The sequence below is a fragment of the Lynx canadensis genome, chromosome D1 (genome assembly GCF_007474595.2).
Source record: "Lynx canadensis isolate LIC74 chromosome D1, mLynCan4.pri.v2, whole genome shotgun sequence".
Lineage (NCBI taxonomy): Eukaryota > Metazoa > Chordata > Mammalia > Carnivora > Felidae > Lynx > Lynx canadensis.
Window position 1 is genome coordinate 107,507,219 of NC_044312.2, and position 24,554 is coordinate 107,531,772.

The window sequence follows — 24,554 nt, forward strand, 5'->3', positions numbered from 1 at the left end:
AGAGGAGGGGACAGGTGGGGTGGAGGTAGGGGGCTAAGGGGCGGAAGGCAGGGGGTGAGAGCCAGAGTGAGAAGCAGGGAGGAGGTAGAGTTTGCTTAGACAAGAGCATGACAGGAAAGACCCCCTGCGAGCTCACCTTCCTTTGCTCCTCCAACTCCTTCCTTCCTTCCCCCCACCCCCAGCCTCCGAACGCTCCGGGGCACAGAAATCAGCCTTGTGTCTCCCTTTGGCCACCAGAGGGCAGACCATTCTCACGGATTTTCGGGATGAATTTGGGGTGGGGGGAGTGGACTGTCCTCTGTCCTCACCTTTCCCCCTCATCTCCTTCTGTGTTCCTTCATCAACTTCTTCCTCGATGGCTGGGTGCCTGACTGGAGCTGGAGCGGGCCACGGGGAGGTGTCCTGGAGTACTGTAGGTGGCACCTGTTGCCATTTAAGAAGTACGTCTGTCCCATCCTCCCATTGCGTCTGTCCAGCTGTCTATTTCTCTGGGTGACCTGGCCATGGGCTCCGCTCAAGATGGGGTAGATGGGAAGTGGGAGTCATCAAGTGTCAGAGGTCCATCCAGCACTTTTTCCCACAATTCCTGGGACCTCTCTGCTCCTGTACCTTTGGGGACTTGCTGCTTGAGCCTGGTCTCTGGCTCCGGAGGAGATTCTGGCTTCTGCCCACCTTAAGGGGCTGTTGAGCCCTGGGATGGAGGTGGGGCAAGTTCCAACACGTCCAGGGGACAGCTTGGAGCTGCGGGGGACAGCTTGGAGCCAGAGAAATCAAACTAGCCTACAGCCTCTACCTGGTGAGACAGTCTAGGAGGAAGTGAAGAGTGGACTCAGTTTGCCAAGCGGGCTTCCTGTTGGAGTTGAAGGCTCTTAAAGGATGAGAGAGACCTCACTTTATTGATGAAACTCAAGTCCAGGAAAGAAGGGACCTTCTCCAGGTGCCCATTCTTTGTGCCATCCTGACGAATCCTCGTTGTCAGGATTTCTCTTTTCTGTGAGTTTTATTGTCTTTGAAGGGATAAATGAAAAATGAATTAAGATGAAAATGTCTCTTGGGGCTGCTGGGCGGCTCAGTCAGTTAAGCATCCGACTTCAGCTCAGGTCATGGTCTCGCGGTCCGTGAGTTGGAGCCCCGAGTCTGGCTCTGTGCTGACAGCTCAGAGCCTGGAGCCTGCTTCCGATTCTGTGTCTCCCTCTCTCTCTGCCCCTCCCCTGCTCACGCGCTCTCTCTCTCTCAAACATAAATAAACATTAAAAAATTAAAAAAAAAAAAAGAGGGAGAATGCTTCTCCTGCCTTGCTTTACAGGGGTATTTTAAAAGGTAACTGGCGTGACTCAGTATCACCATAGTGCAATGTCATTTTGTGCTATTTTGAACAATTAAAAAAAAAGGTAAGTGGAATTCAAAGATGTTATTTAGAATGTCATCACTGAAACAAAGGCATAAATTCTCTTAATATAAGGACGTCGAGGAGCCCAAACTCAGAGATGTTATGTAATCTTTCCAAGATCACATAGCATTTTCATTCCACAGAGCTGCGGCTGGAACACAGGGCTGGAGGGGGAACCCCTGTAGCCTCCCACAGCTAGGAGACAAGGAGGCCGACCGGGTGCCTGCCCCGGACCTTAAGAAACAGTGCGGATTAGATGTGGGGGTGTATGGATAAACAGAATCCAAGACAGACGATGGCAGGTGAAGAATGTTAAGTAGACAGGTAAAAGACGCTGCCTTTGACAGGTGACACACATGTTGATAGGTTGGATGATAAAAACGAGATGGATTTTATGAGCGGACTGATGAACGGACACGCAAACGGGGAAGTTGTTTTAGAACCAAAGGATGCCAATCGTTGGGACGGCTAACAGCCTTATTTTCTATTTGGTCAAACAATAAACATGCACAGGTGATCCACGCTCCCCGTTCAGGTTTGAAAATACCCGGAAACTGACGGAAAGAAACGAACAGTCCGACCGGGTACCACCCCAGGAACGACTCGGGGCTCGCCGGGTCTCGGGTGTTGCCGGAAATGGCCGACGACCGCGGTCGGCTGCGGGGCGGGACGGGGGCGTGGCCGGTTCACCGCACGCGGAGCGGCTTCGGGTGTTTCCGGAAACCGCAGCGAGCCTGCTTGAAGTGGGCGGGGAAAGACCTATGGGCGTGGCTGGAGTTCCCCGAGTGGCTTCGTAGATTTCCGTAAACAGAGCCGAAGCTTCGTCTTCGGAATCGAGGCGGCGCGCGCGTCCCCAGGAGTAATCTTCTTCGGGTGTTTCCGGAATTCACCCGTAGTCCGAGGCCAGGAGGAGGAGGCGCGCCCCCCGCCCGTACCTCGCCGCTTCGGATGTTTCCGGCTGCTGCCGGCGGAAAGAGCCGAGGGCCGGCGGTGGTGGCGGCCATGTTGGGAGCAGCAGGTCCGGCGGCGGCTGCCTGTGTGCCGGGCGCGGAGCAGTGCCGCTGAGGGCAGGGGAGGAGCGAGGCAGGCGGCCGGCTGCGGCGGCAGAGAGTAGGCGGAGCGGCGCGGCCCGGCCGAAAGGCGGCACAGCCCAGCCGGGGGTCGGGGGGGTGCGGTCCGGAGCCGCTCGGAGCCGGCGCGGCCTAGCCCGAGCGGCGCATCCCCGGGCTGGCGTGAGCGGCTGCCCGGCCTCCCCGCACCCCCGGCCGGGGCCCATGCGGCGGGTGCCCCTGCTGTGAGAAGCCCCGCCCGGCCGGGCTCCGCGCCTTCCCTTCCCTCCCTTCCTCCAAGCTTCTCGGTTCCCTCCCCTGAGATACCGGCGCCATGTCCAGCGCCCGGACCCCCCTACCCACGCTGAACGAGAGGGACACGGAGCAGGTAAGGAGCCCCGAGGGCTCCCCGAATTCTCTGGCTGGGCCCCTGCACCTTGCAGAGCCTCCTCCCTCCTCTGCTCTCCTCGTGCCCCTGCTGCCACCCTGCAAGCCTCGGCTGCCCTGTCATCTGGCTCTCGGCCTCGCACATCCCCCTCTCAGTCCCGTCCTGGGACCCACCTCGTCCCGACTCCAAGCTGCACACTTGCTGACCCCCGTCTCCCCTCACCGCCCTCCTGCGCTCTTCCGTATTATCTCCCTAGCTTCCCCTCCTCTTCCCTTTTTCTCTCAGGGGCCTTTTCTGGTCTTCCTCCACCCACGCTTAAAGCCGCCACCCTCCTGCTCCTCGAACAGCACCCCGCGATTTGCCCCAGATCGTTGTCCCCCTCTTCCTCCCATCTCTCCAGCCTCGCTTCTGCTCCTCCCGCACCGGTTCTCCCAGTCCCTGGTTATCACCCTCAGGGTCCTTGCCCCGGAGTGTGTTCTCGATCCCTCTCCTCTTCCAGTTCCCCCGCTTCCCCCCCCCCCCTTGCTTTTTTTTCCCCCCTCTTCCTTCTCCAAATTGTGCTCTCCCTCATGCTTGCAACCCACCAGCTCCACCCTCATCACCTTTCCAAATGGTTCGCCTACTCTTTGCTCATCACTTTCCCTTCTTTTCTCCAGGAGCTCCCTGGTGCCTCGCGCTGGCATTTGTTGCTTCCGTGTTTCCCAGACTGCTGTCATGCGCATAGTTTTCCCACAGGTTGTCTTTGGGGTTCCAGTCTGAAGGGTTCCCTTCAGAGTCTGGATCCCTCGCGTTCTGCCCACCCCCACCCCCCTCCCACCCCCCAGGGGTTTGGCTGAAGTCTCTCCGCCTCCTGTTTCTCCCTGAGTGCTTTACCAGCCTGCTCCCTGGACTTGTCCTTTGGAGGGAGAACATTCCTCCAGCCCCACTGTATGGGGACAACCTGTTGCTGAGTCCTCTCCCCGGCCACGCTGCATTACCATCCTTGCCCTTCTGTCTTTTCACACCGCAGCACGAGCCATGATGCCTTCCTGTGTCTTCACTCCTGGCTGTCACTTTTCATAGTTTCTTCCTCCTTGTTTGGTACCTTCCGGTTTCTCTGCCCTCACCCGGTCTTCCTCACTCTACCTGCCTCCGTGAGGCTTGCCTTCATCTCCGCATTAGTCTCTTGCCTTCTTCACATCGTATCTGTTTGCCCCACCGAGGCCCCTGTCCTTTCCCTCCCGATGGGCTAGTCTTTGTAACTCGCCGTCCGGGCATTCAGCATGCTAGTTTCTTGAGCTATACGCCACCTCCTCCCCTCTCCTCGTCCTGGCAATCACTGCTATCATCTGTCACCCAAGCTTTAGCGTTTTCTGTGTCACCCTACCTGTGAGCTGAGAGGCGTCCGCTTTCCACCCCTCCCCTTTCTGTCACCATGTCCGGCGTCCCTTGCTGACTGCTGGCTGCTGTGTGGAGAGTCCCCTGCCTGGCACACCCTCGTTGGCGGAGAAGTTTACTAGGCCAGAAAAACTCGAGTTGAAAAAGGAGCTCTTCTCCCCTGGGGCTGCAGCACTTTTTTTTTTTTTTTTGCATCCTTTCCCCTTATTACACCCTTTATGTTTTCCTGTCGCGCCCTTCTTTCTCCGCAGCCCGATAGAACTGTCGTTATGTTCTCTCGCGTGTTCACATCCTTCCCTGAAAAATCTTCCCTCGTTTCATTGTCCTACGTTTTTCTCTTGTGTCACCTCCCCCCACCCCCCACCTTGCTCTCTGTCACCTGGGCAGTCAGGAGCTCCACGAGCAACTGTGGCCCCGAGTTTTTCTCTGTGCTGGTTGACCCTTTCGTTACTGACGGATTGATTGCTTCTGGGGGTGAAATGAGTTGAGGGGGAGGGATGGTGAATTTCTGTTTCATCACTGGGTTTTGCAACTGGCTCTGCATGGGACTGAGGTCTTTGGAAACCAGAGCATGGTCTGTATCTCAGGGTCTTGCCCTCACTTGCCGGCTGTTTTCTCTCCTTGCCGGGAACCTCTTTTTCTAAGCTCTCTTGAGGTTCCCCATTCCATTCCTTTTCCTGTCGCACCCTCTGTGTTAGCAGGTAAACCCTGCTCACCAGAGAACTTTCCCAGACTGTTGATTATGAGCTGGTAGGAGGAGGCCAAGTGACTGACTGGCACCCTCAGGCATGTGGGGAGTGGTTGTGGAGTGCCTACTCTCTCCGCGAGGCTGTGGGGGGCATTGTGTTCAGCAAAGTAGAGTAACAGACTGCCTCAATGTGGTTTCTTTGTGCTGTTTACCAAATGTAAATGTATTCCCGCCGTGGTCTTTTTTTTTCTTGTGATGTGTGCATTGATTTCCTCTCTTCCCTACATGCCTCGAATACTGCTGAGCGCATAGTAGGAAGTCGGTGCACACCCGCTGATTCGGTGAGAGCTGATCGGGTGAGCCGGTCGGGAACGGAAGCTGCCCCTTCGCTAACTTCGTCTAGAGCCACGGCTGCATACTTTGTCGTCCTGTTCCAAATTATGAATTACTTATCCTGTTTGCACTCTTTGTGGACTTAGGCTCCCCTGAGCCACTTCATCGCTTCTGCTGCCCGTCCTCAAGGTAGCCAGTCATACTATTTGCTCGATATTAAGTCTCGTCCCGGTGACAGCGCAGCCTTTGAAAAAGCTTGGATATACCAGCTACCGGCAGATGCCCGTATTTTTCAAACCAAGAGAAAAGACACGTAGCAGCCCCTCGCGTCACGAGGCCAGGGATGCCAGAAGCATTGGCCTCCTTTAGAATAGCTCGGTGCCACCAGGTAAGAGCAAGGACGCTCTCAGTCCTGTCGCTGTTCTAGTTGAAGTAGTCACAGAAGTTCAGTCGTTGCGGTAAATCCTAACGTTATGAAATAAAAAGCAAGGGGTTTGGTTGGGCTGATCCCCTTCCCGCAAAGATTCTCTATCACTGTATTTAGGTTTAAATTATTTAAGCTGGTTTCCCCAGGAAATGGGTAAACTCTACTGGTTGTCTTCAAGCTCCAATCTCTTTTTTAGCTCTTCCTCTCCCCCTTTCTTTAAAACATGTGGCTGATGAGAAGCTGTTTCCAGGAGCTCTTTGATCACATCTGAATTAAACACGCATAACACACACACACACACACACACACACACACACACACACAGAAAATGTTGAAGCATAAAAATAAACCTTGTACTGCAGGAAGATTGCCTGTTTGCTGTCGATTCTGCTCCTAGCACTGGAAGTGGGAGCTAAAAGAAAGTCAGGCCCCCCTCTTTAAGATGATTTTTGTGACACCTGGTTTCGAATGTGCTTTTTTCCCAGCTCTAGACTCTTCTTTCTTTTGCAGGAGGGTTGTGACCTGGGGCTGGTAGTTTTGGGGATTCTCAGTCTGTGAGCTGAGCTTTCTGTCCAGTCCTCCGAATGGCTCTGCTGGCCTGGAGGCTTGGCTGTGGTGACAGCAATCAGCATGTAGGATGCCTGTCCTCCAGCCAGCGGCGGCGGCAACAATAGGCTAGGCAGGTGCGGAGAGGGGTCCAACTTCCCAGAGTTCACCTGCTGCTACTACGTGGAACACCTGGGAGGGGGGCTGCGTGACTTCAGAGCCACCCCACCTCTGGGCCTCAGGAACCACGAGCGAGAGGGCTTCCGGGGCTTCCGAGGGGAAAGAGGAGGCTTTCGGAGGCTTTCACTACCGGCCTCGCTTCTGCTGCAGTGCGCAAGGGAGGGGGGTTGCTCTCGTTCTTCTCGGGTGCGAGTAGCATTGTTTATTCTCTTGGGTGGTTCTGGGAAGAGGAGTGTGGAAGTCTGGATGAAGTGAGCAAAGCTGACTTACGGAATCCTGTAAAGAACAACCGAGCCGCTCCAGACACATCTCCCTTGGATGCCAGGGTTGATTCTGGCTGAACGTTGCCAACGCTGAATAATTTGGTTTTAGTGTCTCCTCTGGTAGAGAGCTCGGGTGGCTCTCATTTCACTCCATGCCTGTGAGCCGGGCGGTGCTGTGCTCTGGGTACGGACTCTGACTTCTGCCCTTTGACTCTGGCCAAGGCCTCCTTAGTGGTGCTGCCTTCTGGTCAGGGATGTGGGTGGACGTCAGAGCATACATTCTCGCTTCCTGCGTGGCCCTAGAAACTAAGAGTGAGGCCTCGTTAGAGCGAGGGCTCTGGGAGTCTAGAGATCACAGAGTCACTCGCCATACCGTGATCTTTGAACCCAGTGAAGGTAACCACTTAGTAAATTGTGATAATTTCTCTCTAATGTGTGGGCTTTGGGAAGTAGCTAAACAGATGGATTCAAGACAGTCGTTGAAACTTGGTCTGCTTTAGATTAAAATCAAGTTCACACAGGGATGACTGCATCTTTCAGATGGTGACCAAAGACTGGGCCTGAGGTTTCTTTTCATGGTCAGTGTCTTAACTGATGCGTGTGAGGTAGGAAAAAATGGAGAATTTGTTTGCCTGAGAGGTTTGCATCGTTAGGTCTCATGGGAGTCAAAAACTTCTCAGACCAGACCGTCTCCCCTTTGGACAGAGCAGCCCAGCTCTCGGTGGGCATTTGACCAGGACTAACCCGTGCCTTCATGAACTCTTTCCCATTGCGCACTTAGCCACCTGGCTGGCACTTCTCTCCTCCCAGGAGCTTCCATGACTTTCCTACATATGTATTATGTCGACGGGAATGAATATTTTATGCCTAGAGTGCAGCCAAGCCTCAGACTCTGTGGCCCATTATCGACGAGTGGGGTGGGGGCTGGGCGCCACCTTTGGCCCCATGATAGCTCTGCTAAATGGGCTCCCCCCCACCACAGCAGCACTTTGAAGCCCATTAATGGATTGGGATGAAGTAACCTCCGCAGATGGGAAGGACGAGGAGGGTGGTTGTCCTTCCTTCCCCAAGACTGCCTGGTGAGGCTTTCCTGCAGTCACCGGGGCCAGCCCCAGCTCCGTCTGCTTAGTTAAGCTGTGGACTGTGGCTGCTAGGCTTTTGCTATGAGAGGAGGTAGAGAAAGGGCTTGATTCTCTTGTAGCCTCCGGTGCTGCCGGGTTTGCACTTTCCTATCAAAGCAGAAACCGAGAAGGATGTGGAAAGGGTGGGTGGAGTTTAACCTAGGCCTTCCTCCTTCAGCGGAAGTTCAGCGGTGACAAACCACATAGGTGGCTGAGTTTCCTCCTGTTGATGGGAGACTCCAGCATTCGTACCTTTTTGCACTTACAGCTTGGATTCTCCAGGCTTCCTCGCAGCCTTCATCAAACGAGAGTGAGTCACTGCAGTGTTATCTCTGCCTTTTCCCCTTCTGTCTCAGCAAAGGGAAGAGGGAGCCTTTACAAACTTTGTGGGGGAGGAAAACACCCGTTTCCCACTTCTGGCATGGGAAGAGGCCATCTATCCCGACGTTAACTCTGAAATCTCTCACGCTCGGAGCGGAATGCCACCACCCCGCTACAGCCCTCTTGGTGTAGGCATTGAATGTCATTGCTGTCTTTTAGGCTGTGATGGCCTGATTCTGAAACACCACGAGAGGATCTGGTCTCTTGGTGTCCATTCGTCTTTCAGAGAAGGAGGCAATCCAGTTCCTTCTCTTGCCCCCTTGACCTGCTCCTCCTTGAGGGTGTAGAAATAGATCCCTTCATCTGTATGTCTGCCCTTTGCTAGAGGGTTTGAAGTTTCTCAGTCCCTGTGCCCTCTCCCTACTTGCATTTATCCCTACGTTTTTCATTAGAAAATGGCAAAAAGGGCAAAAACAAATGTGTGTCCTTTTCCTCATCACGTAGTGAACCTTCCACTTCTAAAGCCATGTAACCTCAGGTTTGGTAGGCGAGGGCGAGCCGGACACTGATATTGATGGCTAGGTGAATCCTGAGGGACAACAGATAGGAGGGTGGAAGAAGGGGGGCGGGGAGAGAGGAGAAAGGGAGGGGTGTGTTCAGTGACTGGCTCCCAGCCACCTTTTTCTTTTTAACATGAGGAAGGCGGGGCAGACCAGAGGCTTCTCTGTAGAACCAGTCAAGCTGGTTTTGAGCAGCCTCGGCCTATTTTCCCCTGTGTTCTTTGGGAAGTTGGCCATACAAAGGTCTGCCTCCTCTGGGGCTCTGCTCATTGAGGTGTGAGTCTGGATGAGGTCTGTAAACACCCCCATTCTCCCTCATTACTGAACGGGCCTCTGAGCACGAGTGGGCTTTCTTTACACCCAGTGCTGTTCAAGGCAACTTTGTCCAACGCACCTGTCACTGGAAACTCTAAGATACAACTCCTTTCCTTGGACCCCCTTTGCAAGTCACAGCTTGGCCAAAGGCCCTCCAGCCTGGCCAGGGAAAAGCGATTGGGTTTGTGGTTTATGGATCGGGAACTGACTGCTGGCTCTTGCGATCTGGCTGCTAAATCCACTGAGGCCCCAGTCCTTTTGGCTTGATGCAGTGGGACTGTCTGTCCAGGCCTGCTGGGGAAGAAAAAAGGAGAGAGAATAGTTTTTGGTCTTTGGCAGCTCAGGAGGTTAACAGTTTAAGTGTGTTCCCGATCAGGTACCCGTAGGAAAGGTGGGAGTCATCAGTCACCACGTGCTGGCACTTCCTGAACAGCAGCAGGAAGCCTTTCTCAGGGGAAAGACATAGGATTCTGACGCTCCTCTGACCATCAGAGCTACTAATACAGCAGGATTGTTTTCCCAGTCCCCCAGTAAACGGAAAACTCCCATGTCCGAGAGTTTGGTGATTAATGAGTGAAACCACCTGCAAACATAGTTCCAGCCCTTGTCCTTGCCCTTGCCCTTGGGGGGCAGGTTGCTTCTGTCACTGCTACAATGATCTACTCATTGCTTCTCTTGAGCACCATTTCACTGAGGGTTTCGGTTACTGATACTCTGTGTAAAGGGGGGCTCCTTTTCCTGCACCTTCTTTAGACCCAAGGATCTGCTGGCCCTCCCTTACCCCCTATCACTCCCCCCCACCCCCGCCAGATGGCCATCATCCGAGTGTCTTTGCATGTGGTGTTGGATGTGCTTGTGACTTGTTGCTTCGTTTGGGCCCACAAGTGTTTGAATGACTGGTTCTGTAGTCACAGGAAGTGGGGCCCCATAGGCCTGCTTGGTCTAGCAATAGCATTCTAATTGAGTTGAGCTTATGGCGGAGTGGAAAGGAGATCCCAGCACTTGGGGACTTCTAATAAGTGGTATGTTCTGGTTAGAGCAGGCTCTGCAGCTTGATTCCCCTGTGCTGGAATCTTGGTCAGCCTCTACTGTGACCCTGGGCTCACCTAATTGTTCCAGGCCTGTTAGCTCACCTGTAAAAAAAGGAGCAATGATAGTCCCTGTCTTGTAGGTATAGTTGTTGTGAGCATCAGAGAAGTTAACGATTATAAGACACTTTATTAAAACAACACCTGGCAGGACGTAACAATCCTCATGATCACCGTTCTTAGTTGAGCGACTTGGTGGGTTTTCTCTGAACACCATACAACTCCAGGTCAGTATGCGTTGGAAATTCTCTGTAATTGATTGAAAGAATCTTGGTTTCTTTTAGTCGTTAGGGTCCCTCAGATGCTTTTTCCAGCATTAAAAAAAAATTTGCGGTTGTTTATTTTACTTTATTTGTTGAAGCTAGCCAGCTATCTGAATAGAATGCTTTTGGAAAGGTTTATGTGCTATTGAGATCATTTTAAAAAATGGGGGTGCGTTTATTTACAAGATATCAATATCAGGTGATTTTATTGATTAACAAAACGAAACAACCCAAAACACTACCTTCTACCTGCCCATACTTCTGTGTCGTGAATGGTAATGGTGGTGGTGGTGGTGGTGGTGGTGGTGGTGTGTGTGCGGCCTCATCAAGGGATGATCCAGATCCAAAGTCAGCAGACCATGGGTTTTTTTCTGAGTGCTGGGATCCAGCCGATCGCATGGGATTTTTTTCCATGTTCCTTTCTTCAGGTGCAGTATTTCCCCTTTGGCAACAGGAGAAAGAAAGCTCCCTGTTTCTCTTAAAGACCACATGGGAACTTAGCAGCTAATGATTTTAGGTTCCTTTTTCACTAGCAAAGAGGCCTTCAGGGGCGAGCCCTTGTTATCTCTGTTGGCTTCTCTGCAGTGAGAAGAAAGCCTCCCCTTTGTGAGGCCTGGAAGGGTCACAGCCATTTCTCGGCCGCCCCTGTGAGTTTGTGGACTTTGAATCTTGGGCTGAGATTTTGGTCTCGGTTGGTTCCTTGTTTATCTTTGTCTCTCTTGCGGCTCCTAGAGCCTGAGCGCCTGGTCAGAACAGCAAGTAACTTGCTTAGTTTTTTCACACTGCAACTGCAGCCCAGGAGAAAGGTAACAGTGTCGCCTCAGCTCATCAGGGAATGTTTCTTTGACTGTGTTTTCCTCTTTCTTTTGACCTCTCTGCTGACTTATCTCACTTCCTTTTTTTTTTTTTTTTTTCTTTTCTGTTTGGTTTCTTTGAACTCTGTTCCTTCATTACCGCTGTCCATCTCGGGTTTTCATCTCTGTCCCCCTCTGCCTTACCTGTTTCTATGCCTCTTTTGTGGCATGGCTCAGGAGAGGAATTCTGAGTCTGAGATCTCCTTCGTGTATAGAATCCCAGTACCACCCAGTCCTTTCTCCTGTTCCTCTGATTTCTGTAAAGTTAGGGATTTGCAGCTTTAGCACACATTTTCTTTTTATGTCTCTGGAGCCACCTTCCTTAGTAAAGCCAGGCCTGGCGATCTGACAGCTTATTAGGGTCGGCATCCTAGTTTCCCTGGTGATAGGGTCTGAGCCAGTTCTGGGCCGTTTCCTCTGGCCTATCTGGAATGCTGTAACGCTGGATCCTGTCTTGGGAGGGATCTGAGGTGGCACTCGTGAATTTTGGCAATGCGATATTGAATGTGGTCCCCAAAGTGTGGTTTGAGGACCCTGGGGCTCCCTGAGGTCCATTCAGTGGTACACGAAATCAAAGTGAGTTTCATCAGAACATGAACGCAGTATCTGCTTTTTACCATTCTGGCTCTGTCCGTATACAGTGGAGTTTTCCAGAGGCTGAATGATGTGTGCTGACATCATCACTCTTGGCTAATGAAATGTGTGCTTTTGTATTCTTGTGTTTTCTAGAATTTTTAAGGTAGTCCTTTAAGGTATAAATAGAGATGTTTTCGGTGATGCGCTCAGTTTGTTTTCAGTACTTCTCCGGGACTCTTACTGTCTTTCTTCAGTTGTGCCTGCTCTAAGCCCTGTAAACCTCGTTATTGTCCTGGAAATCATTAGTTTGATATCCCACCATTTTCCTGGCATCTTTGAGGAGACACAATAAGAAGTAAGTGCAGCTTGTGAAACGTACTCATAAAAACTTTCGGGAAAGCTTCTAATTTTAAAAATTTTACTTACAACTTACTTTAGCACTTTATTCTAACATAGAGGAAAATTTATCATATTTCTCTTATATTCAAGGATGGATTGTTGACTTTAAAAAGGGAGATTAGAAGACTTGCAACCTCTGTTTACTGAAATGGACATATCAACAAGTGAATGGGAGGAGTCTGAAGAGTCTAGGCAAAACCGTAAATAAGAAATTAGAAGAGATGACACTGTAACGAGAGCTATCTTCTCCTCAGCTTTATAGATGTTAATAACGCACTTTATTACGTCTTACGCAACTGAACACAGTTCAGGTAGTGCTGTAGTGCCAGTTCAGGTGCATCATCATGTCAAGACCGATCATTCAAAGTTGAAAGAAAAAGGAATCGAGAATTTTCGTGTATACACCATGAGCTCTTTAAAAGCCAAAATTTGCTCCAGCTTTTCAACCTAGAAGTGAAAAAAAAGTCACTGACTCTTACAGGACAAGTTCGGACGTTCTTTGGCTGGAAAAGCCCACCCGGTAGCCGAGAGACTAAGAAGGTCTTGAACGGCAGACGTTGCTGAACGCCCGCTGGGTGGAGAGTCCGTGAAATGCAGGGCAGTGCCGCTTTGTGTGTACCACGACTCGTCGAATCAAAGGTTTAGGTACGAATGTGAAGACTGAGTTCACATCTTGTTTACAGAATTGTACTTTTGCCTTACAAACGAGATTTACAGACGTGGCTCAACTTGTGTCAGCACCAACTACGCTTCAGAGAATTTTCCTTTACGTGAACGCTCAGCAGTGAACGCGAGTAGCGATAAATATGCAACGGGTTGAATAACTCTCTTGACTTTCATGGTTCATCCTGGAAGAACTTCGTTTCCGTTTGCACTGTTGCACAGAAGTAATGGCAGAGAAAATCGCTGGCGGCGTAACGTAAATCAAGGCAGTGGCACCAAACTCTTCTAGCGATCGTAGTCGTGAACTTCTCTCCTGCTAGACACTTGTGGTTTAAGGAGGGGAGGGGCATTTTCACTTGAGTGTGTCCTAAAAATTATTAATTTTTATTAAGTCTCAACCCTCTAATAAAAGTCTCTTTAATATTTTGAGTGATGAAACGCCAAGTATCTATGGGGCACTGGTGCCGTATCCCATCGTACAGTGACGGTCTTGAGAAAACGTACTAGTGTGTTGGAGCTGAACCGGTTGCATGGATCATCATTTTAACTTGAAAGATCAACTACAGTTATTCACACTTGAGTATTTAGTGGACATTTTCTTGAAAGTGAGCGAAGTGAGTCTGTCACCGTTGCCAGGGATAAAAGTCAAGCTTTCAAGCAAAAATGAGAATTTTCAAAAACTTGGATTTGTCGAAGACGTTTTTGACGAGATCGGTGGTAAAATTAGTGGAATGTGATCTTTTGATATTGTACGAAATGTCAATATTTGGAAATTCTGTATAATTCAATGAAGGCATATTTCCCAGATTGCCAGTAGGTAAAAGAGCCATTCAAAGTGCAAGATGACCAGTGTATTTTAACATAAAAAGTACACAGCAGATTCATTGATAGGAGCGCCTAGGGGGCTCAGTCGGTTGGGTGTCTGACTCTTGATTTCGGCTCAGGTCACGATCTCACGGTTCGTGAGATTGAGCCCCATGTTGGGCTCTGCGCTGAGAGCGTGGAGCCTGCTTGGGATTCTCTCTCTCTCTCTCTCTCTCTCTCTCTCTCTCTCTCTGCTCCTCCCCCCGGCCCCAGAATAAATAAGTAAACTTAAAAAGAAAAGATTCATTGATAAAATTGCAGATTGCAACTAGCTTTTAAAAACTACTACTTTTGAGTTTGGGTCTGGTGTCAAAGAAGAAAATTCTGAAAAGCTATTACACTCCATTTTCCAGCCACAGGTCTATATGAAGTGAGGTTTTTCTCCATGTCTTACAACTGGAGCAGCATATTGAAACACATCGGATGCGGCAGCAGGTATAAGAAGTTGGTGCTCTTTCATTAAGCTAGACATTAAAGAGATGTACAACAGTGTAAAGCAGTGCAGCTTTTGCCGTGAATTTAATTTTGTTTTTGAAAGTACGGGTTGTTTTTTTGTTTTTTTTTTGTTTTTTTTTTGTAAAAAAAATAGGTTGTTTGTATAAACATGTAATGGGTTTATTGTTTTGAATGAATTAATAAAAATATTTTTTAAATCACCATTTTAGTTTCTAATAAGGTAGCTGTCGATAACTGTAACCCACATAAACCAAAGATTTGTGCAGTCCTCAGTAATTTTTTTAAGAGCGTAAAGAGTTCTTGAGACCAAAAAGTGAGAAAATTTTTGTTTGTAGACAAAACTTGAGTCGATTGTCCGTCTTGGGTTGGGTACTTGCAGTGACTTCATAGGGATCCTTGTTTACCATTCAGGCTGCCATACGTCCCTGTCTGGGCCTCAGAGACTTTGACCCAAGCTACCTTATTTCCTTCTAATGCGTATAGCATTGGCCCCATGGGGGTTTGTTGTTGTTTTATCAGTGGTTCCTTTTATTCCCTTTCTGCCTTTTTCCTTAATTTCTTTTCTTTCTCTTATTTTTCTTTCTCTTTATTCCTCTCTTTTAAGCCCCCCCCCCCCTTTTTGTCATTTTTTTTCTTTAGTTTTTTAGCATGGGGGTTTTTGGGGTTTTGCCTGGCATTGTGTTTTGATTGGATTATGAGATCAGTTCATGAGGCGGACTTCCTTTGGTATGTGTGAAATTGTGGTTTGGCAAATACAGTTTTTTCATTAAAAATAAGTAACTCATGTTTACATGTAATGGGTTTATTATGTTCTTTTATTTTTTATTTTTAAATTTTTTTTAAGGTTTATTTTCGGGAGACAGAGAAAGATAGAGCATGAGCAGGGGAGGGTCAGAGAGAGAGAGGGAGACACAGATTCTGAAGCAGGCCCCAGGCTCCCAGCTATCAGCACAGAGCCTAATGTGGGACTCCAACTCACAAGCAGTGAGTTCTGACCTGAGCTGAAGTCAGACACTTAAGCCACGGAGCCACACAGGTGCCCCTATTATGTTCTTTTAAATGAATGGCTACATCTTTAAATCTTTTCTCTTATTTTCTTTTCCCTATTATCTTTTGTCTATTTCTCTTATTAATACAGCAAATATTAATAGATATAATCTACATACACAAATGCTTTTTGGGGACTCAATTATTTTTAATAGTTGCAGGGAGTTTCTGAAACCAAAAAGCAGAAGAATCCTGGTTGTAGACAAAACTTGGATGAATTCTCCCTGGCTTTGGTTGGCCGGTTTATTGGTAATTTCATAAAAAACCATTTTGCAGTTCCCAGCCCCTGCCTAGTCCTGGCTGTGCCTCAAAAAGGCACTTGCTGCCTTGGGTTTCTGTTGTTCTAGCTGAGGAAGGGGATTTTCAGCTACCTGAGGAACTGTGACCAAAGTTGGCTCCTTTTCTCTTCAAAAACAGAGCATTGGCCTTGTAAGTTTTTTTAAACAGTTATCTTTTTTAAATTTTGAGATAATTTTAAATGAAAAGTTGCACAGCTAACCCAAAGAGTGCTTTGGACGTTCTTCACTCAGCTTCCCCTTGCGTTAACATCTTCTATAACCACAGAACACGTATCAGAACTAAGAATTAACCTCGGTATAATACTATCAACCACAGTACAGAACTTGCTCAGATTTCATCAGTTTTTCCACTGATGTGCTTTTTCTTTTCCAGGACCCAGTACGGGCTTTGTCATGTCCCGTAGTCTCCTCAAATCTGTGACCATTTCGGGGCACCTGGGTGGCTCAGTCGGTTAAGCGTCCGACTTTGGCTCAGGTCGTGATCTCACGGCTCGTGAGTTCGAGCCCCACGTCAGGCTCTGTGCTAGGAGCCTGGAGCCTGCTTCATGTTCTATGTCTCCCTCTCTCTCTCTGCCCCTCCCCCGCTCATGCTGTCTCTCTCTCTGTCTCTCAAAATAAACATTAAACAAAAATTTTTTTTTTTTAATCTGTGACCATTTCCTTAATCTTCCCAGGTCTTTTATGATGTTGACAGTTTTGAAGAGTACTGGTTAGTTTATAGAATGTTCCCTAATTATGGTAACCTAAAATTTTCTCATGGCCTGGTGCTCTAACTCCCATGTTTTCATTGTGGTAAAATACACGCATCAGATTTAGCGTTGTAATCTTTTCTTTTTAATTTTTCATTTAAGTTTATTTTTAATTTTTTTTTTTAATGTTTATCTCTGAGACAGAGACATAGCATGAGTGGGGGAGGGGCAGAGAGAGAGGGAGACACAGAATCCGAAGCAGGCCCCAGGCTCCGAGCTGTCAGCACAGAGCCTGACGCGGGGCTCGAACTCACAAACCGTGAGATCATGACCTGAGCCGAAGTTGGTCACTCAACCTCGCTCAACCGACTGAGCCACCCAGGCGCCCCAAGTTTATATTTATTTTTGAGACAGAGAGAGGGGGACAGAGGATCCGAAGCGGGCTCTGCTGACAGCAGATAACCCAGTGCGGGGCTTGAACTAAAAAAAATCGCAGGAACATGACCTGAGCCGAAGTCAGATGCTTAACCGACTGAGCCACCCAGGCGCCCACCCCCCATTTTTATCTTCTAAGTCGGGTGGCATTAAGTACATTCACAATGTCATGTAACCATCTATTTCTAGAAATTTTTCATCATCCCAAACAAATTCTGTATCAATTAAATAGTAACTCTCCATCTCCCGCTCCCCCAGTCTCTTGTAACCTTTATTTTACTTTCTGTCTGTATGGATTTGACTGCTCTAGGTACCTCATGTAAGTTGAATCATACAGTATTTGTTTTTTGTGTGTCTGGCTCATTATACTTAATGTTTTCAAGGCTCATCTGTGTTGTAGCTTTAATTCCATTTTAAAAGTTCACTTGGGTTTTCCTATGATGGTATGTACTGAGTTGATATGTTAGAAAATATAGTTATTAAGATTATGTTGTAATTGGCTTAGTGATATTGTTTTAAATGAATTAATAGACAACGTAGCATTTTCTAAGTTTTAGTTAGAATACAGTGCGTATACCCACATAAAGAAAAGCGATTTGAGGTCCTTAGTAGTTCAGAGTATAAAGGGTTTCCAGACAGAAGTGTGAGAATATCTTTTGTAGACCGGCATTGGGCTTGATCATCCGTGTTCTTGATTGGTTGGCTACTTGCTATGACCTCATACTGAGCCTTTGTTTTGCAATTCCCAGGGTCCTGGCTGGGCTGCAGGAAGGTACTTGCTGCCTTGGTTTGCAGTCATTCTAGCTGAGGAAGCTGGTTCTCAGTGACCCGAGGGACTTTGACCAAAGTTGGCTTTTTTCCTCCTTCCAATATAGAACATTGGCCTTTGTTTCCCCATTAAAAAGATCATTTGGCTTACTTGGATTTCATTATGACGGATTTTTTTTTAAGCTTATGCATTGGCTATTGGTCAATTCCAAATTTGAAAACTGCAAAGCTTGCTTAGCCTCTATCCTTGAAGAACCTTGGTGCCTGGAATAGCTGAAGGCTGGGAGGCTCCAGTCACCCACTGTGGCCAGAACACCCAACAGTCTGTTCCCTGGGTGGCTGCAGAGCCTACACACTTTGTTCCTATTTCTTCTGTGCTTAACTCCTTGTTGGCCCTGTTTCTTAAACATGCTGCCAAATCTGACACTTAACAGAGATACGCTTAATTCCACCCCCCCACCCCCCCAGATTTGGTGTGTAACAGTGTGAACTTTGCTTGATGAGTCTTTAAGGGACAGGTCAAATAGCAGTGGATACATAGTTTCTAAGGTATCCTATGGGGGTGCCTGGATGGCTCAGATGCTTAATGGGCTGCCTCTTGATTTCGGCCCAGGGATTGTGGGATCAAGTCCCATGTCAGGCTCCACACTGTCAGTGCAGAGTCTGGGATTCTCTCTCCCTCCCTCTCTGCGCCTCCCCCCCACGCCCTTTCCGCACCCCCCCCCCCAACTGGCACATGTGCACACACTATCTCAAAATAAATAAATATTTTTTGCAGGGTGCCTGGGTGGCTCAGTCGGTTAGCGTCAGATGTTGGCTTAGGTCATGATCTTGCAGTTCGTGGGTTCGAGCCCCACCTCGGGCTCTGTGCTGACAGCTCAGCCTGGAGCCTGCTTCAGATTCTGTATCTCCCTCTCTCTCTCTCTACCCCTCCCCCTCCCCTATCCCCACATTGGGTCTCTCAAAAATAAACGTTAAAAAAAATTTTTTTTTTTAAATTTTAAAGTATCTTACGATTCTCAGCCTTGTTCTTTTGCTTGCACTCACCCTCCAATGTCCATGGAACCTCTGACTTTGGAAGGCTTCCCTTGGGACTGCTAGTGGTAGACCTTTGGGCCTCCTCTCATAGTTACTTGTACCAGCTTTAAGCAAATCTTTTTAAATTCATCTCATTTGTTCAGAATCACTTCTCATCGGGTCATTAAAAAACACTGTTTAATCAGGTGCTTAACTTATATCAATTTGAGTCTACAGATAGACTTGCGGGATTATAGCTCCATTCCCCATCACTCAGCAGTCCCATAATCCTCTGCTTTTTACACAAAGCTTATTTCTTTTCAGATTCACATGTGGCTTTCATTCCAATTCCAGAATTGAACTTGATGTGCTTTTCTCTCTCTCTTCGGCCGCTGGTCTGTATAGAAGATAGACTTTTGCTTTCAAAGGAGATTTGTTCACTCTATTAGCTAAGGCAGCGACTCAGTAACGGTGCCTCTTGGACGGCCCTCTAGTATATTAGTCTTCCAAGTGGTTGGGGAACTCTCAAAGGGAATGGACTGAGTACTTGAAGGGTCGACCACCCCTGCCCGTTGTCACTCACGGGGCACCGTCTGCTCTGAGGCTGGCGTCGTTAGCTGTGGACATAATAATAGCCTGTACGTATTGAACACTTACTTTGCCCCAGACGCTTGTTTAGCTGTTTTACATTGATTAACTCATTTAGTCTCTGTGAGATGGTGGGTCTTAGTGAGGAAATAGAGGAAATAGAGGTGAGGAAATAGAGGCCCAGAAATGTTGAATAGCTTGTTTGTTACAAACCCAAGTGGTCCAGAGGGCATCAGTGTCAGAGCAAGACTTTCTTAACTGTGGCAAATCCTTTGGTTCTGTTTTCAGCCGTGTCCGGGCAGTAGGAGACAGATAGATACTTTAGGATTCGCTCCTAGTCAGCATGGGGCCGGCTCAAGAGTTAGTTGTTTCTTCCTGCCCTTCGTGGCCCTAGGGGTACAGACGCAGCTGGCCAGGCTCACCTCCCCTGGCGTACAAGAGCTATGGGAAACTTTTTTAAAAACTTTATTATTTAACCCTCGCTTCTGATTGCCCTCTTTATCTCTTCTCATCTTCCGGAATTTCAAGAACCGTTTTTAGAAAAGCCAGAATTCTGAGACCTAAAATGAGTAACTAACAAGTAAGTACTGAGCTCTTAGCATGGGACGGCTTTGATTCCTTGATTTGACTGCCCTACTCTGTAGCACCCATGAAATGCTGGGATCCTAGAATGCTCTTTGTATGCGCTCCCACACCCCTGCTCCCCCCAGAAAGAAAAAAGCTGTTGTGCATGGGTATTAACTGTGTACGTTTTATCACGAAAATAATGTTCTCCCTTTACAACCGTCTACGTGCCACTTACACAGAGGCCCGGAGCCACTTGCTTTTAGCCTTGACTGCCAAGGGCACTGAGCACCGTAGCTGGTAGTACCAGGCCGCTGTGTGCATTTGGGACGTGCCAGTGCAATCCTGGGAGCTGAGCTCTGACAGTCCTGCTGTGCCTCTTTATCCCACTGCTTGTTTTATATGCCACTACTTCCTGTTTGCTTTTGTTCAGTCTTCGTCTGGCTCCCTCCTCTCTCCTGAGGCTGGTGCCCCCAGCTCTGCTTCTGGATCTCCGGGACCTCTGTTGTTTCTTAGAGCGACTGCTCTGTGCCCCTCTGTGGAATTTAGTTCACTTGAGTTTATGCGTTTATGGTTTGATTCACTTGCTTGTCTCCCCCGGACAGCGGTGCCTTTTCTTTTAACGGTAGTGCCCGTCAGACGTTTTGAGGTTTCTTAGCAAAGTGCTGAAATTTTAAGGCTATTTTAAGATGCCAGCGTGGGGTGAGTAAAGTGGCCGCCGCTGTCCTTACCCACTTGTGCCCCTCTTGCCGCCCTAGCAGAGAAAGAGAGGGAGTCCGACCAGGAGTGTATTTGTGTTCAGACCTCATTCGCTTCTCCAAGACCACGGTTGCGTGCCATTTCTAAATTACTTTCTTTCTGTTACGGGGTAAAACCAAGGTCCACGTAAATGACTTCAAGAAGCAAAGCCTGTCAGCTTTCTTATGAGTGGTCTCCCCCTCCCCACATCCCATCTCCAGCACATTTTTATCTCTCAGCAGAGGTAGCTGCTGTTCACACACAGGTAGGTATTCTTTAGAGAGTGCATGGCAGTGTTTTCTTGCTAATAGAAAGGCTGTCGTAATGGGTTAGGTCCATAGGGGCTCGGCCTTTCTATACTTGTATTCCCAGGAAGAAAAATCTCTACCTTAATTACCACATCACACTGGCAGAGAGGTGTGGCTGCTAATTGATTAGATGACAGTCCTTTGCGTTGATGCGGAACCGTTAGGGTGGTTGGGTTTCGTTTTGTTTTTAAATAAACAAATAGATTTGAGCTAGGTAAGTTTATTTCGGAGAGATGAAGTCCTGAGGAGGGATTTCCCTTTATGAATCTCGCGTGTTTAGTGCCGTTTCTGTCCCTATTTTCTAACCCGGTAGTAAGCACTAAGTTGGCTTTTCTTGCCATTTTGGGGCACGTGGGGAATATGTCTTTTCCTCCCCTGTGTCTCCGGCATGCTCCCTTTCTGCTGGGTACAACCAGATTCCTTTATTTGGTTTGCTTGTCCTTCCCTCCTGTCTTGGAATGGTTGAACTCTATTCTGAAATATATTTTTAAGATAGCGTCTAAAAGCAAACACCCTGCCTTCCTTGAAACCACAGAAACTGCTTGTGAAACAGCCGACAGGGCCAACTGCCAAGTCTGCACTGTTAACCCACCCTGATGACAAATGTCAGACACTGATGGCACACCGTAGTCATGACTGGTGTGAGGGTTTGCTCAGTAATAAATGTGTAGGTGCTGAGCTCCCGGTTTCACATCCAGAATGCCCACATAATAATATTCTTCATGGTGAACCATTCCGGGAGAGTCTTGTGTAGCTAATCTGCTGTCTACTATACAGGAAAGGTTTAAAAAAAATTTTTTTTTAATGTTTTTTATTTATTTTTGGGACAGAGAGCATGAGCAGGGGAGGGGCAGAGAGAGAGGGAGGCACAGAATCTGAAGCAGGCTCCGGGCTCCAAGCTGTCAGCCCAGAGCCCCACGCGGGTCTCCAACTCATGGACTGAGATCATGACCTGAGCCGAAGTCAGACACTTAACCAACTGAGCCACCCAGGTGCCCTTTTTTTAAAAAAAAAATTTCTTTTAATGTTCATACAAGAAAGGTTTTAAACAAACCAATTCCCATTCCTCCTCACCTACTTTTTTTTTTTTTTTTTTTTTAATTTCAGGAAGTGATTTTCTTTTGAGGTGATTTGGACCAAGCTTCTTACCAGCTTTTCTCATTTTTAAGTTAGAACTGGCTTTAGAATTGTTTTTCCCCTCAGTGGAGGAGAACTTGGGCCTTAATCTTTATCCCCAGGCCCTGAAATGACTGACTTCTGTTTTTTGTTTATTTGTCGGTTTGTTTGTTTGATGGCATAGAATTTTCTCTGTCTAGGGAATTTTCTTTCTTTTCTTTTTTCCTTTTAATTTTTATTTAAATTTTAATTAGTTGACATACAATGCAGTATTGGCTTCAGGAGTAGAATTCAGTGATTCATCACTTAGGAAATTTTATTTCTTTACAAGTACTTTCAGGAATGAGTATTTGTTCCTCCCTATTATCTTCCTAAAGAGCTCTGAAACCTTTGGGAGCCTGATAGGCGACAATACAATTTGAAAACTGGCATCTAGACACCTGGGTGGCTCAGTTGGTTAAGTATCTGACTTCTGATTTTGGTTCAGGTCATGATCTCATGGTTCATGGGATCGAGCCCCATGTCAGGCTCTATGCTGACAGTGCAGAGCCTGCTGGAGATCCTCCCTGTCTCCCTCTCTCCCTCCCCCCCCCCATCCTCTGCTCACTTGCTCTCTATCTCTCAAAATCAATACATAAACATTAAAAAGAAAATAGTATCAGCGTGCATTGAGCTATAGCACTGATTGAGTGGGAGGGGAGATCAGGCTTGACAACCAACAATTGAGAAATAAAAGGAAAAATATTTAAAGTGCTCCCTGTTCACAGCACTGTCATGGGGGTTCTAGATGCAGAGTTTGAGGAATCCTTTCCAGGTCTTCCCCAAGAGCACTCTCTTTTGTCCTTTTGTTAGGGGTTTATTCTGACTTCATTTCCATGACCTGAGTCCTGAGCAGCTCTTTTGACTTTATGTTTAAGTTCTCTTCCCACATCACCTTTGCTTGTCTGTTAGGCCTGCCCCTAGTTTCCAGATGGGGAGGAGACCAGGGAGGCTAAATGGTTTATTTTTCAGTGAGTCTCGCTGGGTTGGCTTCCTCTTAATGCCAGCATCGCATGACTCCCCACAGTTGGCTCAATGGGGGTGCATCCCCATTCGCTGAAGCCCCAGGGTTTAGATAGATCCTGGCAGAACTCGTGAGCCTCGCTAGAAGTGAGACCTGGGATCTTCAGATCTCTCCACCCGTGGTTCTTCTGAAGGAAAAAAACAAAAACAAAAGTCACAGACTTCTAGTAAATTGGAGGGATTAGGTGGACTGTTAACTTTTGTTCTTGGGTTTGGTCCCACCTTGGACTGTGATTTGTGTTTTTTATCTCTCCTACTAGATAATCAGCTCTTTTGAAGTCTGAGCTGTTTTTGTCCTTTTCTGTGTACCCTCTTCCCCCAGAGTCTTGGAGTGCTTCGTGCAAGGTCATCTCTTAATTGTGAAATAAAAAGTCAGAAAAATTATAAAATGGGCATTATTTACTTACAGCTACCCTTGGGAGCGTGTGTCCGTACTGATTTGTAAATCCGACCTCTCTCTGTCTGGTTTTTGGACACAGAAGTCACAAGTCTTCATTTGTGTCTTAGTAGGTGTAATAATGACTACAGAGAACAGCTTTTTCAGGACGAGGGGATGAGGTGAAAAGTTAACTCTGTTACTGGGTTGTGTTAAGAACCCAGAGAGGAAAGCGCATGGGGAGAACCTGCTGCCGAGGAAACCCTTTCTGGCTTCCTGAAGCAGGGACCAGAGCCAGGAAGCAGGCCCTCCTGGCTTTGGGGGAGCTCCGTTCTTGCCTCTGACACACAGCACCTCTGGCTACATAGGGGCTTCTGGTTCAGTTGGCCTCATCCTTCCCTCTTTTGGATGGTTGAACAGAGAGAGGTACACTGAGTGTTGGGGATTTTGTCCAGAGTTGGACAGGTCATGCGGTCTGTATCAGAAGGCTGGAGTTATTTATAGTGGGAGAAAAGCGCAGGAGCGTGGCACAGGAAGAACTCATTTCACACCACCTCAGCGCCTGGTGATGATGAGAACCCAGATTTGTCTTTGAGCGTCTCAGGGCAGATCAGTTGCTTTTCTGAATTGACCAAGAGCTATGACATCCGGGGCAGTGTTTTCCAGGACCGATGTGGGCAGGGCAAGGATGAGATGGTGGAAGACCGTTTTCTCCTCTCTTCTTGATTCCCTGGTCTTTGTGACTCAGTGTGAGATCTCCACCTGACTTTTGAATCTTCTGTTTTGGAGCCCCTGCCCAAGGCCCTAGCCGAGCAGGGTGGTGGCATCTGGACCTGCTCGACCGGTCTGCTTGGCCCCCCTCCCCCTCCCCTTACTCTGGGCTGGGAGGCTGAAACCGCTGCCTGGGGGCTTTGCCAAGCCAGTTTCTCCTCATGGGTCGCCTGCCCTGGCAGTCAGGTGGGGAGCTCCCACCCAGGAGCTCCCAGAGGAATCAGGCTACTGGGGGATCGGGCTGCAGGGTGGGGGAGGGGGGTGCCACACACCTACCAGCATTGTGTCTCCTCGGCACTGCTCACACCCAGTGTGCAGGGCCCCGGGGCCTGCTGGAAATAGACTCTGTCATGGTGCCTTTCCTGTGCCTTGTAGCCACGCTCCTGGTAGGCAAAGAGGCTGGGAGGGTTGAGGAGCTTGTAAATTGTGGGTAAATGAAGTCTAGGGGGAGGGAGAGGGTCCTTCCCTAGGGCATACTATGTTTCTAAGTCTGGGGGAGTCACCTGGGTTAATTTGAATTTGTTTTCAGCCCTAGGCAGGAGACATTCTCCAGTGTGTGAGCCTGGTGTCCAAGGCATATTAGATGAGGTTGACTTACGGAGCCAGACTGAGGTAGCTTGAGCCGATATAAGCCAAGGTCAGGATGTGGTCTTCG

At 48.3% G+C, this 24,554-nt stretch overlaps 1 protein-coding gene across 1 annotated transcript in view; it reads left to right on the forward strand.

The window, feature by feature from the left end:
• The first annotated feature begins 2,742 nt into the window (after window positions 1–2,742).
• Window positions 2,743–24,554, forward strand: part of MARK2 (microtubule affinity regulating kinase 2) — a 57,134-nt gene continuing 35,322 nt past the window's right edge. The window contains exon 1 of the mRNA XM_030332861.1: window positions 2,743–2,827. Within this exon, the coding sequence (XP_030188721.1) occupies window positions 2,774–2,827 (54 nt within the window). The 5' untranslated portion in view covers window positions 2,743–2,773. The remainder of the gene's footprint in view (window positions 2,828–24,554) is intronic.